General features: G+C 31.9%; 2 protein-coding genes across 2 annotated transcripts; one reads left to right on the forward strand and one right to left on the reverse strand.

Annotated features, from left to right (window-relative positions):
- The first annotated feature begins 5,675 nt into the window (after positions 1-5,675).
- Positions 5,676-7,146, forward strand: LOC135133869 (THO complex subunit 6 homolog). The gene is made up of 4 exons (XM_064062398.1): positions 5,676-6,030; positions 6,083-6,472; positions 6,537-6,699; positions 6,773-7,146. The coding sequence occupies exons 1-4, from the start codon at positions 5,918-5,920 to the stop codon at positions 7,091-7,093; spliced, it is 987 nt and encodes a 328-aa protein (XP_063918468.1). The 5' UTR covers positions 5,676-5,917; the 3' UTR covers positions 7,094-7,146.
- Positions 7,135-16,075, reverse strand: LOC135133862 (uncharacterized). Its single transcript, XM_064062391.1, has 4 exons — positions 15,996-16,075; positions 15,411-15,934; positions 7,637-7,844; positions 7,135-7,578 (listed from the first exon to the last, which is right to left on the reverse strand). The coding sequence occupies exons 2-4, from the start codon at positions 15,879-15,881 to the stop codon at positions 7,154-7,156; spliced, it is 1,104 nt and encodes a 367-aa protein (XP_063918461.1). The 5' UTR covers positions 15,882-15,934; positions 15,996-16,075; the 3' UTR covers positions 7,135-7,153.
- Between the last annotated feature and the right edge of the window lie 4,686 nt (positions 16,076-20,761).

Raw genomic sequence — 20,761 nt, forward strand, 5'->3', positions numbered from 1 at the left:
CGTATGCACCAGATTCACTTGTTCGTAGAAATTGTCCAATTTTTTCAAACAAATTTATTAAAATCGGAACCAAGGACTGGTATTGCAATCGGTGACTAAGCACTATTGTTGCTAAGTGATCCCGGTCGCTTTCTTTAAATTTCATTCATTGCCAGCATTCAGGCAAGGTTATCAACTATCAACGTGCGAACTTGGGCGCCAAGTAGTAATAATGTTAACTGGGACGAATTGGAACAATGAAAGTAGGTAATTTGTCGGGCTGGAGTTCACAAAACAAGAGCATAACTGCTAATTATGTAATCTGTGATTTTATTAGCAGCATGGAATGGGTTATTGTGTCGTAAAAGCCACCTACGGAAGGTTAAATTAAGTTTATAATTCTTCGTTGTGGAGGTTGCAATCGAAGAGTAATACGTCGCCTGACTTGTTTGATCTGCAGACCAGAGTGCTTTCACGCCAATATCGACTCTAAGCGATTTATCTATAAAGTTCTTGAACATCTAACGATTTAATACAATCATTTTACAATTTTGTTATTTAAATATTAACAAAGTCCTGAACTTGTGGTTTATAAATACGCTATTGAGATTTTTCGGATTTTCGGGTTCTCGACTTTTGGGATTTTTCAATTTTTCCATTCTTCAAATTTTCGATTTGTCGATTTTTTTATTTTTAGATTTCTCAATTTTCTGATGTCAATTCTACGATTAATATTTCGATCTTTCAATTTTAAAAATTTTGACGTTTCTAAATTTTCAGTTTTCCGGTTTCTGAACTCATTTTTCGCTTTGTTTTGTTAGTTTTCTTTTTTGGATATATATCTTTCAGTTTTGGGATTTTTCAATATTTCGATTTTTCGACTTTTAGATTTTTGGAGTCTGGGATTTTTTGGTTTCTCGATTTATTACTTTTGGATTTTTAGTTTTTCGTTAAACTTCAGATTTTTCAAATTTTCGACTGTTTTATATTTAGATTTCTCAATTTTTCAACTTTTGGATGTTTTCATTTTTCAATTTTTAAGAGTCTAGGTTTTTCGAGTTCTCAGTTGTTCTATATTTCAATTTTTCAAGTTTCTGAATTTTTTTATTTCTCAATGTATCAATTTTTAACTTTTCTTCTCGGTTTTCCCTCGATTTCTCGATCCTCTGATTTTTCGATTTCTTGATGTCCAGTTTTTGAATTTTTCGATGTTTCGATTTTTGGATTTCCCGGTTTTTCGATTTCTCAATACGTTAATCTATTTTTGATTTTCCCATTTTTCGACTTGTCGAACTTTCGATTTTTCAATTCTTAATTCTTCGATTTTTCGACTTTGCTTTTTTGGTTTTTCGATTTTTGAATTTTCCAATTTTTTAATTCCTCAGTTTTTGAGATTTTCCAGTATTTTGATTCTTCGACTTCTGGATTTTTCGATTTTTTATTTTTTGGATTTTCAGTGTTTCGTTTTTTAAATTTTAGATTTTTCAATTTTTTGACTGTTTTATATTTCAATGTCTCAATTTATCAATTTCTCAATTTTTTAATTTTTTGATATTTTAACTTTTCAATTTTTAAAATTCTAGATTTTTCGATTTTTCGAATTTTATACTTTTTTTCCGAATTTTTAAATTTTCGATTTTTCAATTTTTTGAGATCTCCATTTATTGAAATTCGAATGTTTCGATGTTTGGATTGTTCAGTCTCTCAATTTATCTATTTTTCGATTTTTAACTTCTCAATTTTTCGATTTTGGCCTCTTTCAGTTTCTCAATTTTTCGATTTTTCGAGTTCTCGACTTTTCGACTCCTCGATTTCTCGATTTTTTGATTTATCGACTTCTCAGTTTTCCAATTTTTTAATTTAGAATTTCGAATTTTTATTTTTTGATTTTTCGATTTTTCAAATTTTGACGTTACTAAATTTTCAGTTTTGCGATTTCTCAATACTTTAATCTATTTTTGATTTTCCCATTTTTCGCTTGTTGAACTTTCGATTTTTCGACTTTGCTTTTTTGATTTTTCGATTTTTTAATTTTCCAATTTTTTAATTTCTTTCAGTTTTGAGATTTTTCAGTATTTTGTTTCTTCGACTTCTGGATTTTTCGATTTTTTGTTTTTTGGATTTTCAGTTTTTCGCTTATAAATTTTAGATTTTTCAATTTTTCGACTGTTTTGCATTTCGATTTCTCAATTTTTCAACTTTTCGATATTTTGATTTTTCAACTTTTAAAATTCTGGATTTTTCAATTTCTCGAATTTTCACTTCTTTTTCAATTTTTTGAGATCTCGATTTTTCTAAATTCGAATGTTTTGTTGTTTTGATTGTTCAGTCTCTCGATTTATCAATTTTCCCATTCTTAACTTTTCGATTTTTCGATTTTGGCCTATTTCAGTTTCTCAGTTTTCCGATTTTTCGAATTCTCGACTTTTCGACTCCTCTATTTCTCGACTTTCCTTTTTGGTTTTTCGATTTCTCAATTTTACAATTTTTTAATTTCTCAATTTTTGGATATTTCTTTCAGTTTTGAGATTTTCCAGCACATATTTTGATTCTTCGAGTTCGATTTTTCGAATTTTTGACTTCTGGATTTTGGATTTTTTATTTTTGGATTTTCAGTTTTTCATTTTAAAATTGTAGATTTTTCAATTTCTCGAATTTTCACTTCTTTTTTAATTTTTTGAGATCTCGATTTATCGAAATTCAAATGTTTCGATGTTTTGATTGTTCAATCTCCCGATTTATCAATTTAACTTTTCGATTTTTCGATTTCTTTTACTTCTTTTCGACTCCTCCATTTCTCGATGTTTCGATTTTTCAGTTTGCCGATTTTTCAATTTTTCCAGTTTTTTAAATTCTTGAGTTTCGATTTCTCGATTTATCGATTTTTCAAGTTTCAGATTTTTAGATTTTAGAATTTCGAATTTTTATTTTTTGATTTTTCAATTTTGCGATATTTTGATGTTTCAGTTTTTCGGTATTTCTATTTTTCAATTTTTCAAATTTGGACGTTACTAAATTTTCAGTTTTACGATTTCTCAATACATTAATCTATTTTTGATTTTTTTTTCTCGACTTGTCGAACTTTCGATTTTTCAGTTCTTCAATTCTTCGATTTTTCGACTTTGCTTTTTTGGTTTTTCGATTTCTCAATTTTCCAATTATTTTATATTACTTGCAGTTTTGAGATTCTCCAGTATTTTGATCCTTCGACTTTTCGATTTTTCGACTTCTGGATTTTTCGACTTTTTATTTTTTGGATTTTCAGTTTTTGGTTTTTTAAACTTTAGATTTTTAAATTTTTCGACTGTTTTATATTTCGATTTCTCAATTTTTAAATGTTTCGATATTTAAATTTTTCAATTTTTAAAATTCTAGATTTTTCAATTTCTCGAATTTTTACTTCTTTTCCGAATTTTTAAATTTTCGATTTCTCAATTTTTCGATTTTTCGAATTCTCGACTTTTCGACTCCTCCATTTCTCGATTTTTTGATTTTTCAGTTTGCCGATTTTTCAAGTTTTCCAATTTTTTTAAATTCTGAAGTTTCGATTTCTCGATTTATTGATTTTTCAGTTTTCCGATTTTTAAATTTTAGAATTTCGAATTTTTATTTTTTGATTTTTTGATGTTTGGATTTCTCGTTTTTTCAGTTTTACGATATTTGATTTTTCAGTCCTTCAGTATTTCTATTTTTCAATTTTTCAAATTTTGACGTTACTAAATTTTCAGTTTTGCAATTTCTCAATACATTAATCTATTTCTGATTTTCCTTTTTCTCCACTTGTCGAACTTTCGATTTTTCAGTACTTCAATTCTTCGATTTTTCGACTTTGCTTTTTTGGTTTTCCGATTTTAAAATTTTTGAATTTCGAATATTTATTTTTTGATTTTTTGAATTTTGACGTTACTAAATTTTCAGTTTTCCGATTTCTCAATACACTCATCAATTTTTGATTCTCCTTTTTCTCGACTTGTCGAATTTCCGATTTTTCAGTTTTTCAATTCTTCGATTTTTCGACTTTGCTTTTTTGGTTTTACAATTTCTCAATTTTCCAATTTTTTAAATTTTTAAGTTTTGGATATTACTTTCAGTTTTGAGATTCTCCAGTATTTTGATTCTTTGACTTTTCGATTTTTCGATTGTTTTATATTTCGATTTCTCAATTTTTCAATTTCTCTATTTTTCAATTTTTCGATATTTTAATTTTTCAATTTTTAAAGTTCTAGATTTTTCGATTTTTCGAATTTTATACTTTTTTCCGAATTTTTAAATTTTCGATTTTCCAATTTTTAGAGAGCTCGATTTATCGAAATTCGGATGTTTCGATGTTTGGAATGTTGAATCTCTCGATTTATCAATTTTTCCATTTTTAACTTTTCAATTTTTCCAATTTTTTAAATTCTTGAGTTTCGATTTCTCGATTTATCAATTTTTCAAGTTTCAGATTTTTCAATTTTAGAATTTCTATTTTTATTTTTTTGATTTTTTGATGTTTGTATTTCTCGACTTTTCAATTTTGCGATATTTTGATGTTTCAGTACTTCAGTATTACTACATATTTTTCAATTTTTCAAATTTTCACGATGCTAAGTTTTTTTTCAGTTTTGCGATTTCTCAATACATTAACCTATTTTTGATTTTCCTTTTTCTCGACTTGTCGAACTTTCGATTTTTCAGTTTTTCAATTCTTCGATTTTTCTACTTTGCTTTTTTGGATTTTCGATTTCTCAATTTTATAATTTTTTAATTTTACAATTTTTGGATATTACTTTCAGTTTTGAAATTCTCCTGTATTTTGATTCTTCGACTTCTCGATTTTTCGATTTTTTATTTTTTGGATTTTCAGTTTTTGGTTTTTTAAACTTAGATTTTTCAATTTTTCGATTGTTTTATATTTCGATTTCTCAATTTTTCAATTTCTCAATTTTTCGATATTTTAATTTTTCAATTTTTAAAATTCTAGATTTTTCTATTTCTCGAATTTTCACTTCTTTTTCAATTTTTCGAGATCTCGACTTTTCCAATCCTCGATTTCTCGATTTTTTGATTTTTCGATTTCTCGATATCTCAGTTTTTAAATTTTTCGATTTTTTACTTTTCCGCTTTTCGATGTTTCGATTTTTGAATTACCCGATTTTTCAATTCTCAATTTTTTTTCAATTTTCGCATTTCGATTTCTCAATTTGTTGATTTTTCGGTTTTTTGATTTATAAATTTTTTATTGATTTTCTCTTTTCTCGACTTTCCAAAGTTTCGATTTTTCAGTTCTTCAGTTCTTGAATTTTTTGCTTTTACAGGTGTTTTTCGATTTCTCGATTGTTTCATACTTCGATTTCTCAATTTTTCAACTTTTCGATATTATAACTCTTTCATTTTTAAAATTTTAGGTTTTTCGATTTCTCGAGTTTCCAGTATATTTCAATTTTTCAATTTTCTGAATTTTTAATTTTTCGATGTTTCAATTTTTCAATTATCCGATTGTTCAATTTACAATTAAAAAATTAATAATAATAAAATAAATGAATTGCCATAAAAATAGTAAAGTATTAAACATAATTCGTGACGTCTTTCAAAAATTGTATTAAACCTCACCGGCCTAAATCTGACGTTTACTTAAGACGAATAGTTTTCATATTAAAAAAATCTTTATATTTTTTGCCTCGGAAATATTTTCGGCTGATCCGCCTCTGTGTTAATTATGCAGCACACTTGACATGTGTGCGCATGCGCAGTGTTCATAACCTATTTTCGTGTGTTTATTCCGGTATTATTCTCATTTCAGGGATAAATAATTAAGTACATTACTCCGAAAATAAGAAATAAAACACTCTGATTTCGTTCAGCACTACAAGAAATTTTAAATCACGGTTTAAAGTGTTTTTCAGATTTGAGGTTAACTTTTTGTAATTTCTTCAATAAAACTCGAATCACAGTTAAAATGGTAAATAAGCTGAATAAACGGTTTTACAACACCGTTCTAAGCCAAACGTTCACGCCCTGTGGCAATTACTTGGTGGTTGGAGATATTTATGGCACAATTTCAATCTTCCAGTAAGTAGCAACCTTTATTTTACTCAAATTATACATTAAAGTATCCTTTTAGCCTCTCAAAGCTCGTTAATCAAGGAAGCACGATCACGCGCCAAGACCAAATCCCAACTAACTCTTTCACAATTAAGGAAGACATTCAAATTAACAGTTTATTGACAACCAAATCCCACTTGGTGGTTGGAACTGTGGGTGAAATCTTGGGCTACACGTGGAAGAACGTGAAACTTAGCAAAAAAGCGACACCGTCATGGACCATTGAAATCCCCAATGCAAAAGACAGTTTTGAGAAACCAGACGTGAATTGCTTGGTTTTGGAGCCCGAAAATAACGTGCTATTTGCGGCGTGCGGGGACAATAATGTGTACAGTTTTAACCTAGAAACCCGAAAAAATATCAAAACTTTCAAAGGACACAAGAATTACGTTCATTGTTTAACGCACTTGTGAGTATTGAAGTCATGCATACAGGAGTGAATTGTTGGTTGCATAACTGCAAATATTTTGTAGAAACAATAAATTGATCTCTGGAGGGGAAGACGGTTTGGTACTGATGTGGGATGCGAGAACTGCAGCCGCTGTAGGCAAAATTGAACCCTACACGCGAGACAAAGTTAGTCGGCCTGAACTCGGTCCCTGGATTGGTGGGGTTGGAATTAATGATGATTGGTTGGTAAGTGGGGTTTAGTGCCACTGTTGTCACTTTTTTATTATTATTATTGTTATTAATTTTTGTTTTAATTTAGTTGTGCGGAGGTGGACCACGACTTTCTTTATGGCATTTGCGCTCCCTAAACATTTCCACTGTTTTCCCTATCGACGACAAAGGGATTCACGTTGCGGAAATCTTCCACGACAAAATTTTCGCCGGGGGAAGGTCGCCCCTTTTTTACCAAATGAGCTTCAACGGCGACATTGTAATCGAAATTCCGACTGCCGCCGTCACCACGTATAGCGCCATCCACCAGGACGAGCCCTTCCAAACGCTCTGTATTGCAGGCTCCAGCCCTAAAATCGACGTTTGTAGCAACTTCATCTACAAAAACCTACAACTCTCTCTTTGTTGATCCAAACTCGTCAATTAGTTAAGTTTTATTTAAATAAATATAACTTATATACAGAGTGATTTACAAAAATCCGTGCCCCGCAATAACCGCCGGAATAAATCCTTCCTGTCCTTCGTTGTTTCGCACCCAAAACCAGTCCTTAACGTGCGTTCCTAGAAGGACCACGACTTCCCCTTTGTTTACGTGCAAGGAATTTTTTTCCTTGCCGTAGTAGTCGCCGTTGATTACTAGAAGGGTTTGTCGGAGTCGCTTGGTTTTTCTGGCTGAAGCTAACGCTTTCAGGTAGAGTCTGTCGACGCTTTGTTCTTCGCACGTACTGATGGCGTTGCGCGACCTTCGACTGTAACAACGTACGTCTTCGCTGCATTCGGACTTCGAGCTTAATTTTTCGGTGTCGGTCATGTTGCCGGAGGGGCGGGGGAAGACGTCGGTGCTTTTCTCCCAACAAGGGGCGGGCACGTCGTTGTCGGACGGCGGGATGATACCTAGGCGGATTCATAAACCACAAATACAATTTGAAAAAAAAATTAGTTTGTGACTAACCCAGCGGCAGACACGCAGCGTAGCTGACGTACCCCTCCTCGGCGTGCGGCGTCTGCACGTACAGCCAGTGCTGGTTTTTGAAAATGGCGTTCACGACCATTCCCAGCGGCAGCGCGATTTCGGCTTGGTAACCCCCAATTCGTGTTTGGTAGAGTACGCTCGGGAAGGCCAGCACGACAGGAATGTTGGCTGGTTTTTCAATCGTGGCCTGAAAATTTAACCGTAATTAGTCGTTTGAGAAAAAAGTAAACATGATCGAGATTAATAAGGAGATAGCACCGGCCCTATAATTATGCTTCGTGGGTGGATATTGGACAGGTGTTTTCCATGGTTTTGTACCCCTTGACCCAAAGTTTCATTCATTTAATTGCCCCTCTGACAAACTAAACACCACGTTTGCGGATGGAGGATGTGAGCTATGGATCGGTAACTATAGGCCGCACTCTCCTACAATGTACGTCTACCCATACGTATGAATTATAGCCCACGGATCGGAGAAACATCCGATTTCACAAGCGTATGCCTAAGGCAATTTTAATATAAGTATATTTAATCATTGGCTTGTATAAAATCTATTAATTTGGTAACGGAGGTACATGCTTTCGCGGTTTTTTAACCACAGCACAAAATTGAACCGAAACTCATACAATTTGTCAATAATTATGCAGATTCGCATTTCGCGCGATTTGAAATTACCAACTCGATTACTCGAAAAATGCAAGCACTAAAAATATCGTGATTGTAAGTGGCATTTAAGTATAAACTTGCTGTTGACGTTGCTTTTAGGATTTAACTTGATTACTACAAAAATTTATCATTTTAGACATGTTTTAAGTTTCTTGTGATCGAAATTAGTCTACACATATTAAGAAAAAAAGGTAAAATATAAGCCCCGCCCACCCACCCTATCCCAATTGTGATGATCTTTTTTTTATTCGTCGTAAGCCACGGGGGCGGAGCTTAACTGCAAAATCCTAATTTCTTTACGAGAAATTGAAAAGATGTTTTTGAGTATCATGTTGTTCAAAGAATACTAAGTACAGTAATGTTCGGTTATAACGAACCTCATGGGACTGGGAAAAGTAGTTCGTTATATCCGAAGTTCGTTATAAATGATCTCAAAAAAATCAATACATACTTTCATAAACTGAACTATATATTTCAGGATGCAACATTTAAAAGTATTACAAAAATTTAAACATGTGAAGATAACAATACAGTAGTACATATAAGAAAAAAAAACTTGATTAATAAAAAGTTGATTAAAAATAAAAGTTGTTACTTAAAATAATCTCAAATTTTACGTTGCTTCTTGTGAGAAAGATTAATTTAAGAGGGTTTTGGGATCGTTTCTTCTTTTTCTTCTTCTTCTTCGTTATCATCATCGTCTTCACTCTCATCTTCTGTTTGAATGTTGCATTGAACTAATTTTACAATAGCAGCATCATCCAAAATTTCAGACTTCACTAAAATATCGTCAAAATGGACGTATTCTTCGAAGTCGATATCAAATTCATCATCAGAATTGCTTTCGTGCTTTCTCAGCCATTCAGCCAATGGTAGTTCGTCTTCTGGGGTGGGATTTTATTTCTATAACGATAAAATATCGGTACCGATAAAATGTGGTCGTCTTTTTCTTTCGCATCTGAAATTTATATTTTCGTCCTTGTCATTCATCGCTTCGTATCGTATCGTATCGGTAGAAACAAAATCCCAACCCTGGTTCAAATTTTTCCTCACACTGGAGAAACCCAGCATGTCGAAAATAATTAGCAATTGTTTGTTCTGATACTTTTTGCCATGCCATACTGATAAAATTGACGGGATCTAATAGATTCACACAAAAGTGTTCCTGACCATTGTCGAGATAAAGCTGACTGGTGAAAAAGTTCGTTATAAACGATTTTTTTTTCTTAAATATTAAAAATTTGGTTCGTTTTATCCGAAAGTTCGCTATAAGCGGGTTCGTTATAATCGGAAAAAAATAACACGTATCTTATGGTACTTCAGTTCGTACTTTGCAAGTTGGTTCGTTATATTAGGAAGTTCGCTTTAACCAGGTTCGCTATAAGTGATCATTACTGTATATTAAGAAAAAAATAAAGCCTGCCCCCATTTCAATTCTCAGTTGTAATGAATTTTTCATTCGTTGTCAGATCGAGGGGCGGGGCTTAATTGCATGATCCATATTTGTCTACAAGAATTTACCATTTTAAACGTGAAATAAAACTGAACAATTCTGCTGACAACTCGAGATATTAAAGAAACAAAAAACAAATTAAAAAATTTCAAAATTGAAAAATTGAGAAACTGCAAATCGAAAAATTGAAGAATAAAAGAATAAAAGACAGAAAAATCTCAAAATTGAAAATTTTAAACGGAAAACTCAAGAAACTGAAGAAACAAAAAACAGAAAAATGGAAAAATTAAAATTAAATATTGAATAAATGAAAAAATTAAATAAACGAAGCAATAAAAAAATTCAAAAGTTGAAAATAGAAAAATTTTAAATTGAAAACTAGAGAAAATGCAAGTCAAAAAATTCAAAAAGAAAAACTGAAAAAACGAAAAATTAAAAAATTTGAAAACTGAAAAATCGAGAAAATCCAAATTCAAGACAAAGAATAAATCAATAAAAGATCGAAAAACCTAAAAACTGAAAAATTTTAATGTGAAAACTCGAAAAATTGAAGAAACAAAAAACTGAAGAAACCAAAAATTAAGAAACAAAAAACAGGAAGATGGAAAAATTAAAATTAAATATTTAATAAATGGAAAAATTAAACATCTAAAAATTAAATAAACGAAACGATAAAAAAACTTGAAAATAGAAAAATTTTAAATTGAAAGTTAGAAGAAATGCAAATAAAAAAATTCAAAAAACAAAAACTGAAAACGAAAAATTAAAAATTTTGAAAAGTGAAAAATCGAGAAAATCCAAATCGAAAAATTCAAGACATAAAGAATAAATCAATAAAAGATCAAAAAACCTAAAAACTGAAAAATATTAATGTGAAAACTCGAAAAATTGAAGAAACAAAAAACTGAAGAAACGAAAAATTAAAAACCTTCAAAATTGAAAAATTGAAAAACAGCAAATCGAAAAATTGAACAAACAAAGAATAAAAGATCGAAAAATCTCAAAATCGAAAATTTTAAACGGGAAACTCAAGAAATTGAAAAAAAAAACAGAAATATTGAAAAATTAAAATTAAATTTTGAATAAATGAAAAAATTAAATAAACGAAACGATAAAAAAACTTGAAAATAGAAAAATTTTAAATTGAAAATTAGAAAAAATGCAAATCAAAATATTCAAAAAACAAAAACTGAAAAAAACGAAAAATTAAAAAAATTGAAAACTGAAAAATCGAAAAAATCCAAATCGAAAAATTCAAGACAAAGAATAAATCAATAAAAGATCAAAAAACCTAACAACTGAAAAATATTAATGTAAAAACTCGAAAAATTGAAGAAACAAAAAACTGAAGGAACGAAAAATTTTAAAAATTGCTAAATTGAAAATCGAAAAACTGCAAACCAAAACATTGGAACAAGGAATAAAAGATCGAAAAATCGGAAAAATTAAACGTGAAAACTCGAGAAACTGAAGAAACAAAAAACAGACATCGAAAATTTGACAAATTTAAACTTGAAAACTCGAAAAAAGACAGAAAAGGAAAAAACCGAAAAATTGAAAAATTAAAATGAATTAATAAACGAAACATGAAAAAAATTCAAGCACTGAAAAATAGAGAAAATTTAAATTGAAAACTTGAAAAATTACAAATCGAAAAATGAAAGACAAAAAACTGAAGAAATGAAAAATTAAAAAAAAATTAAACTTGAAATGGGGTTTATATTTTGGCCTTTTATCTTAATCTATAAAGTATTCTTTGAATAACCCGATACTCAAAAACGTGTTTTTAATTTTTTGTAAAGAAATAAGTATTTTGCAGATAAGCTCCGCCCCCTTGGTTAACGGCGAATAAAAAAAATCATCACAATTGAGACAGGGCGGGTGGGCGGGGCTACATTTTGCCTTTATGTTTTAATATGTGTAGACTTCTTTTCACAATATGAAACTTAAATTATGCTTAAAATGGAAATATCGATTTTGCAATTGGGCTTCGTCTCATAACTGAAAAATACATATTTCCTTGCAAAAATGTACCATTTTAACCATGTTTTAAGTTTCTTGTTGTGAAAAGATGGCTATGTATATTTAGAAAAATACAAAAGGCAAAATATAAGCCCCGCCCACCCGCCCTATTCCAATTGTGATGATCTTTTTTTTTATTCGTCGTAAGCCACGGGGCGGAGCTTAACTGCAAAATCGTTATTTCTCTACGAGAAATTAAAAACATGTTTTTGAGTATCATGTTCAAAGAATACTAAGTATTCTTTGTATCATACCCGCCCCCATCTCAATTCTCAGTTGTAATGAATTTTTCATTCGTTGTCAGATCCAGGGGCGGGGCTTAATTGCAAGATCCATATTTGTCTCGAAGAATTTACCATTTTAAATATGAAATAAAACTGAAAAAATTTATCCAAACTCGAGATATTAAAAAAACAAAAAACTGATTAAATGCAAAATTAGAAAATTTCAAAATTGAAAAATTGAGAAACAGCAAATCGAAAAATTGAAGAAACAAAGAATAGAAGATCGAAAAATCTCAAAATCGAAAATTTTAAACGGAAAACTCAAGAAATTTCTCTGTTAAATAAAATTGAAGAAACAAAAAACAGAAAAATGGAAAAATTGAAATTAAATATTGAATAAATAAAAAATTTAAATATCTAAAAATTAAATAAACGAAACAATAAAAAAATTCAAAAGTTGAAAATAAAAAAATTTTAAATTGAAAACTAGAAAAAATGCAAATCAAAAAATTCGTAAAACAAAAAATGAAAAAACGAAAAATTAAAAAAATTGAAAACTGAAAAATCGAGAAAATCCAAAGCGAAAAATTCAAGACATAAAGAATAACTTAATAAAAGCTCGAAAAACCTAAAAACTAAAAAATTTTAATGTGAAAACTCGAAAAATTGAAGAAACAAAAAACTGAAAAAATTAAAAATTAAAAAAACTTGAAAATTGAAAATCGGAAAACTGCAAACCGAAAAATTGGAACAAGGAATAAAAGATCGAAAAATCGAAAAATTTAAACGTGAAAACTCTAGAAACTGAACAAACAAAAAAACAGACAAATCGAAAATTTGAAAAATTTAAACTTGAAAAGTCGAAAAAAGACAGAAAACGAAAAAACCTTGAAAAATTGAAATGAATTAATAAACGAAACATGAAAAAAATTCAAGCACTGAAAAATAGAAAAAATTTAAATTGAAAACTAGAAAAATTACAAATCGAAAAATGAAAGAAACAAAAAACTGAAGAAATGAAAAATTAAAAAAAATTAAACTTGAAATGGGGTTTGTATTTTGGCCTTTATCTTAATATATATAGTATTCTTTGAATAACACGATACTCAAAAACGTATTTTTAATTTCTTGTAAAGAAATAAGTATTTTGCAGTTAAGCTCCGCCCCCTTGGTTCACGGCGAATAAAAAAAATCATCACAATTGAGACCGGGTGGGTGGGCGGGGCTACATTTTGCCTTTATGTTTTAATATGTGTAGACTTCTTTTCATAATATGAAACTTAAATTATGCTTAAAATGGAAAATTCGTATAAGGAAATATCGATTTTGCAATTAGGCTCCGCCCCATAACTCCAAAATACATATTTCCTTGCAAAATGTACCATTTTAACAATGTTTTTGAGTTTCTTCTTGTGAAAAGATGGTTATGTATCTTAAGAAAAATAAAAAAGGCAAAATATAAGCCCCACCCACCCGCCTTCTTTCAATTCTGATGATTTTTTGTATTCGTAGTAAGCTGAGGGGTGGAGCTTAATTGTAAAATCCTTATTTTTCTATGAGAAATTACCATGTGAAATATGTTCTTAAATAATCGTGTTATACAAAGAAAACTAAGTAAATGTATTCATTAAAAAAGAAAACCAAAAGAGAAGCTCCACCCATCCGTCTCGATTTCATTCGTTGTCATATCGAGAGGCGGAGCCTAATTGCAAAATCGGTATTTCCCTATACAAATTTACCATTTTAAACATGTTCTAAGTTTCTTGTTGTGAAAAGATGACTACGCATATTAAGAAAACAAGGCAAAATGTAGCCCCGCCCACCCGCCCTATCTCAATTGTAATGATTTTTTTTTATTCGTCGTGAGCCAAGAGGGCGGAGTTTAACTGCAAAATCCTTATTTCTCTGAGATGAGTATCGTGTTCTTCAAAGAATACTATGTAAATTAAGCCACACACACACATGCCCGGCTCTAAATAGTAATGAAGTTTTTCTTCGTTGTCCGACCTAGGGGCGGAGCCTAGTTGCAAAATCCATATTTTCTTACAAAAATTTACCATTTTGAACGTGTTTCGTGTTCAAGTTCAAGAATAAAAAAATCATCAGAATTGAGATCGGGTGGGTGGGCGGGGCTTATATTTTGGCTTTTTTTTAATATACGTAGTATTCTTTACACAACACGATACTCGAAAACATGTTTTTAATTTCTTGTAAAGAAATAACTATTTTGCAGTTAAACTCCACCCCTTTGGGTTCACGGCAAATAAAAAAAATCATCAAAATTGAGACAGGGCGGGTGGGCGGGCTTACACTTTGCCTTTATGTTTAAATATGTGCAGACTTCTTTTCACAACATTAAACTTAAAACATGCTTAAAATGGAAAATTCGTATAAGGAAATGATCGATTTTACAATTAGGGTCCGCCTTATAATTGCAAAATCCATATTTCCTTGCAAAAATGTACCATTTTAACAATGTTTCTTGTTATGAAAAGATGGCTATGTATATTAAGAAAAAAAAATTAAAATATAAGCCCCGCCCACCCGCCCTATCTCAATTCTGATGATTTTTATATTCGTCAGAAGCCGAGGGGCGGAACTTAAGTGTAAAATTCTCATTTTTCACGAGAAATTATCATGTGAAATATGTTCTTAAGTAATCGTATTATACAAAGAAAACTAAATTTTATTACTTAATTAAAAAAGTAAACTAAAAGAGAAGCTCCACCCATCCGTCTCGATCTCAATCGTGATGAATTTTTCATTCGTTGTTAAACCGAGGGAGGAGGCTAATTGCAAAATCGATATTTTCTTACACAAATTTAAACATGTTTTAAGTAACTTGTTGTGGAAAGATGACTATCATATTAAGAAAAAAAAACGTAAAATAATTCGGCCAATCGTATTGCTATGAAAAACCGCGAAATTCAAACTACAAATGTACATAATTGATGATTGATAAAATTCAATTTAATTAACGCACTGCAGTCAGTTTTAAGGTGACGCCATCATTTGTTCGGAGAGAATAAAACCAAATTTTCGCTAGAATTTTGCCGTTTTCACAAAAAATACCCCGTTAAGTCTAATCAATTTCAAACAGTGTACAAAAGTAAAGCGGACCGCAGAAACTATTAAACCAATGAATAATTTATTGAAAAAAGGAGAACGGCTAATCGATATCTGAGACAAGTACAGGTGTACATTTTACGTTTGCTTCGACTGCAGACGTATTGATGAGTATTATAATTTTTTAATGAGTACTTACTTTACTTAGTGGGTGAATTTGTGTCTACATTAATTATTACGCACTTTCTACGTTTCGATTTCGGGACAGATATAGAAAACTACGACTCATTACCGAATCCGAGTATTAATTCGTGTTCCTTACCTTGCTGAGGAAATCGTCGACGTCCTGGATCTCGTACCCGAACTGCTGTATTCCTTCTTCCCATTCCTCGCTGAGCCTGCAGTTCTTTCGCCGGTGCTTGTACCTGTCTCTCCCACGCTCCGAGTTTAAATTTGGTTCTGATTTAGCTCTTAAAGCATTTTGGGTTTTAATTATTTTACATTTGATTTCGTTCACGTTGGTGTTCTTAACAACGGTTTTGTTACTTTGGTGCACTTTCAAATTGTTCAGAGTTCTTATGTTATTTATGTCACCGCAACTTCTGTTCCCGCTTGATCTGTTTTGGTTTTTATCCTCTTTCGACACATGTTTTCGTCGCGTTTTGTACTGAAATTTAATAGGCTGTTCTGGATGTGGATGGCATGTGGTTTCTTGACGTCGAAACAACCAAAAGAACGGTAACTGCGTTTTGTTGCCAAATCTGCCACCCAAAGAGGATGGCTTTTGACCCATGTCATGGAGAAATCTTCTTAGGGCATTTTCTTTCGGAGTATTTCATCCTAAAACTGGCGAAAATTTTTTAAAATAACACGAATTATTTTTAAGGAACTAATGCGTAATTATTACCTGTACAGTTGTTCTAAATATTATTATCCTGTGGATCAACTTCACAGCTTCAAGCACGCACACCTCAACAAAGAGCTTTGAGGAACAACTGCACCGCAGCACCAATCTTTTAAGACTGAGCTGAGCTTACTTTAAGTCATCCATGCTTAGTAAACGTCTGGATGGTCGTCTGATGAGATCCTTAGTTTTTAGATTTCTTTGTTTAGGAAGTGTGTAGTCGAAATGTAGACTAGTTAAATGAGCATTTCATATGTGGGCGGTTATTTTATGTTCAAGTCTTGTTTTAACACTTTTTTTTTTCGTTTTCAGAAGAGCCGCAGGACTCACTAAATTAGCGTCATATTTTAAAATTTACGTCCAAAGGTTATGGAAAAAGAATCAATTTTGTTGGAATATTTTGATAAAAAAATGTCCTTGCTTTTATGGGTGTCACATTATTTTACTAAAATAATGAAATCCACGTCTGTCGACCCTTTTGAGTGTTTTAAAATAGAATTTAAATTTTTTGTCCACAAAAAATCGTAATTAGAATTTTTATTTAATTATTGAAAAGGCAGGATCTAAGATGAAAAATGTGGCCGTGCATAACAAAGTAGGGATACCCTGACTGACAATTATTGATTTTTTTCTTGAAATATTAATTAACTATATTACTACTGGAAACCCTACTCTCAATCAATACTTTTTAATATTCCCATAAATTATTCTTTGTGGATAATATCTACTACTCAGCAAGTTCCTATTGATTGAAGTAGTAAATGAATATAACTGCGTTATATAACGCCGTTACGCCCTTCTCAGAACTCCTCAGCCCGGTCCTTTTTTACAAAATTACGTAATCCAAAACAACACAACCAATACGTCACGGTTACTTAGCGAGGCTTGGTATTGATGGTCCGTACGAGCGAGATGTTCAACAACTGCTATTACTGTCTCAACGAATACGGTTCCCACCAATTTACTCCACCTTATTTTTACTTGATTACCGATTCAGAGTGATCTTCGTGGAACCCTATATGGCGGTCTCGAAATTCACACGGTCGAATTCGCGACAAATTCTTGCTTAGAAATTCGTTTGTGTCCGCGAGCGAGCTTTCGAAGCGGTATGGTACGGGGGCCTTGGGGCGTTGTGGGCGGCTCATCCGAAACTTCTCCGTCCACTTGGTGGTTCCCGCAAACGAGCAAGTGCGTGCGAAAGGCGTGCCAGACGTGAATTCCAAAATGACCCTCGACCTCGGCTGGTGAGAACGCGATCTTCTGTACATATGGTCTTGGTGCTTAACTCACATTCCATTGGGAGTAGTGACAGTTGGGCACTGGGGACGTCGGGGTGGCACTTGATGGCGCGGTGGTTGGTGGGGGAAAGCGAAATTTCTGCTTGTAATTTTTTTTTGACGATTTTCGAAATTAAACTAAACACATTTTCTTGCACTATAACCGTTTTTCCAGAATCACCCATTTAAATATCGTAATTTTTAAAAATTTCAAGAAACTCGAATTTCGTAACGAATATTTCGAAAATACTGCTCCGTGACTATAAACACGCTTTACTATTTTTGGAATCAGCAAGTTGAAATCTATATCTCTGAATTTTTTGAGAATTTTTAAACAACTTTTTCAAAAATAAAATTTTTACTATATACCGGGTGTCTGAAAAATGGGTGAGTTTAGGGAAAATAGAAAAATTCCTTCTCACAATTTACCTAACGTAATTTGCAGCAAATTCCTGGCTCTGAGAATATGAAAAATTAATGCAAACATTTCTAGAAAAAATTGGTCTAAAGAGTTTCGACAGTACTTCCCTCGCTGTCGGAAACGTGACGACTGCATGCCTATTATGTTTTTTTTTTCGCAGTGGATTTCAAAGAATTCGGTTTTGTTGTTTCTGAGTAAATCAGTAAAATAAATTTACGCATTCATTAATTTTTTTGAGTCACCCTGTATATGCAAATCCAAAAAATATGAATGGAGTGATAGATCACAAGTACAGACTCATCATATTTTGTACATTTTAGATATGATTTATTCGGCAAACTTTCGAGCTGACGTCATCAATTTTTTGGAGGGGATAAGCAAATGTATTTTGACTAAACATTTATTATGCTCTTTATAACCTTAAAACATCTGCAAGATTTCAAAGCATTCGGTTTTGCAGTTCATGATTAAATCGAAAAAATAAATTTACGCATTCATTAATTTTTTTGAGTCACCCTGTATATGCAAATCCAAAAAATATGAATGGAGTGATAAATTACAAGTACAGACTCATCATATTTTGTACATTTTAGATATGATTTATTCCACAAACTTTTGAGCTGACGTCATCAAGTTTTTGGAGGGGGTAAGCAAATATTTTTTGACTAAAGATTTATGATGCTCTTTATAGCCTTAAAACATCTGCAACATTTCAAAGCATTCTGGTTAGCAGATTAAAAATTAAATTTCAAAATGTTGTTTTATAATTTTGATTTTTTTTCCAAAAATCTGGACGTTTCGGGTGAAAAGTCGATTCGGAGTTGTAAACTACATGTGTAGGACTATGTTATTTTATACAATTGAAAACCCATTTACTATGTACAATTTTGAAGTGACGTCATCGCATTAGTGGTGGGGATGATTAGACAAATTTTGGTTAGCGTTTTACCATCTACATGATATTCTTAATATAAGTACAAAATTTCACAACAATCGGTCGAGTACTTTCGGAGATTATCTGTCTAATAAAAATCCGGGACAACAGACGGACAGACGGACGGACAGACGGACAGACGGACGGACAGACGGACAGACGGACAGACGGACGGACAGACGGACAGACGGACAGACGGACGGACAGACGGACAGACGGACAGACGGACAGACAGACGGAAATGGGAGACCTATTTCTTCGTCTTCTAGGGGTCATGAAAGATCGAGAAAACGTAAAAGTAGAGAGTCGGCCGACGGACTCGATTACAATACTTCCTTTGCTTACGCTCGGGAAGTAAAAATACACTTTTTTTACAGATTTTTTTCTATTCTTTCAAATTATCTCAATATCCCTCAATATTCCCTCAGATTTCCTCAGAATTTTTCAGATCTTTACAAATTGTTTCAGGTCCTCTCAAATTTTTCACCATCGCTTTGGATCCCTTCAGTTCATCCAGTTTTTTTCGAGATTTTACTAGATTCTCTCAAATTCTCTCAGATTCTTCCTACATTCGTCTAGATTCTCTCAGGTTCTCACAGGTTTCCTCCGATTTTTTCCGAATTTCCCAATCTCTCTCAGATTCCCTCAGATTCTTTCAGATTCTCCCATATTCTTTAGATTCCTTCAGATCCTTTTCGAATCTCCCAATTTCTCTCAGAATCTTTCAAATTTCTCCAGATTCATTCATTTTCTTTCTGATCCTCTCTTTCAGATTCTTTCAAATTTTTTAGTTTCTCCCAGATTTTTCTAGATTTTACTAGATTCTCTTAAATTCTCTTAGAGTTTTCCAGGTTTATCTACATTCGTCTAGATTCCCTGAGATTCTTTCCGATCCTCTCTAATTCTTTCTAATTCTTTCCGATTCTTAGTTTCATATTCCCTCAGATTTTCTTGGATTTACTCAGACTCTTCCAGATTCTTTGAAGTGTTTTGAAATTCTTTCCTTTTGCTAAAGATTCTTCCTTTCGGACTCCTTTGGATTCTTTCGGATTATTCCGGATGCTTTTGGATGCTGTCGGATTATTTCGCATTCTTTCGAATTTTTTCCAGTTCTATTCAGATCGTTTTAGAATCTTGCAAATACTTTCAGATTCCTGAAAACACTTCTAAGTTCTCCCAGATTTTTCTAGGTTCTTCGAGATTCTTTCAGGTTCCCTCAGATTCTTTCCGAATTTCCCAATCTCTCTCAAATTCCCTTAGATTCTTTCAGATTCTCAAAAATTCCTTTAGATTCCTTCAGATTCTTTTCGAATCTCCCAATTTCTCTCAGAATCTTTGAAATTTTTCCAGATTCTTTCATTTTCTTTCTGATTCTCTCTCAGATTCTTTCAAATTTTTTTCAGGTCGTTTTAAAACCGTACAGATATTTTCAGATCCCTGCAGACTTTCCCAAATTCTTCCAGATTTTTTTAGATTTTACTAGATTCTCTCAAATTCTCTCAGATTCTTTGAGGTTTGCCTACATTTGTCTAGATTCCCTGAGATTATTTCCGATCCCCTCTGATTCTTTTTAATTATTTCCGATTATTAGTTTCATATTCCCTCAGATTTTCTTGGATTTACTCAGATTCTTCCAGATTCTTTCAGGTGTTTTGAGATTCTTTCCTTTTTTTAAAGATTCGTCTTTTCGGATTCCTTTGGATTCATTCGGATTATTTCACATTCTTTCGAATTTTTTCCAGTTCTATTCAGATCGTTCTAGAACCTTATAAATACTTTCAGATTCCTGAAAATACGTCTAAGTTCTTCCAGATTTTTCTAGATTCTTCGAAATTCTCTCAGGTTCCCACAGGTTTCCTCCGATTTTTTCCGAATTTCCCAATCTCTCTCAGATTCCCTCAGATTCTTTCAGATTCTTCCAGATTCCTTTAGATTCCTTCAGATTCTTTTCGAATCTCCCAATTTCTCTCAGAATCTTTGAAATTTTTCCAGATTCTTTCATTTTCTTTCTGATTCTCTCTCAGATTCTTTCAAATTTTTGAGTTATATTCAGGTCGTTTTAAAAGCGTACAGATACTTTCAGATCCCTGCAGACTTTCCCAAATTCTTCCAGATTTTTCTAGATTTTACTAGATTC

Source organism: Zophobas morio, unplaced genomic scaffold (assembly GCF_036711695.1).
Source record: "Zophobas morio isolate AGI-343-1 ecotype UQ-CSIRO unplaced genomic scaffold, CSIRO_AGI_Zmor_V1 ptg000004l, whole genome shotgun sequence".
Taxonomy (NCBI): Eukaryota; Metazoa; Arthropoda; class Insecta; order Coleoptera; family Tenebrionidae; genus Zophobas; species Zophobas morio.

Excerpts from the sequence above, each read along its gene's own strand:
- LOC135133869 (XM_064062398.1), top strand. The coding sequence starts at position 5,918 with ATGGTAAATAAGCTGAATAAACGGTTTTACAACACCGTTCTAAGCCAA. Across the intron at positions 6,031-6,082 it reads GGCACAATTTCAATCTTCCA|CCTCTCAAAGCTCGTTAATC; the intron begins GTAAGTAGCAAC and ends GTATCCTTTTAG. Across the intron at positions 6,473-6,536 it reads GTTCATTGTTTAACGCACTT|AAACAATAAATTGATCTCTG; the intron begins GTGAGTATTGAA and ends AATATTTTGTAG.
- LOC135133862 (XM_064062391.1), bottom strand. The coding sequence starts at position 15,881 with ATGGGTCAAAAGCCATCCTCTTTGGGTGGCAGATTTGGCAACAAAACG. Across the intron at positions 7,845-15,410 it reads TCGACGATTTCCTCAGCAAG|GCCACGATTGAAAAACCAGC; the intron begins GTAAGGAACACG and ends TTAAATTTTCAG. Across the intron at positions 7,579-7,636 it reads CGCTGCGTGTCTGCCGCTGG|GTATCATCCCGCCGTCCGAC; the intron begins GTTAGTCACAAA and ends GAATCCGCCTAG.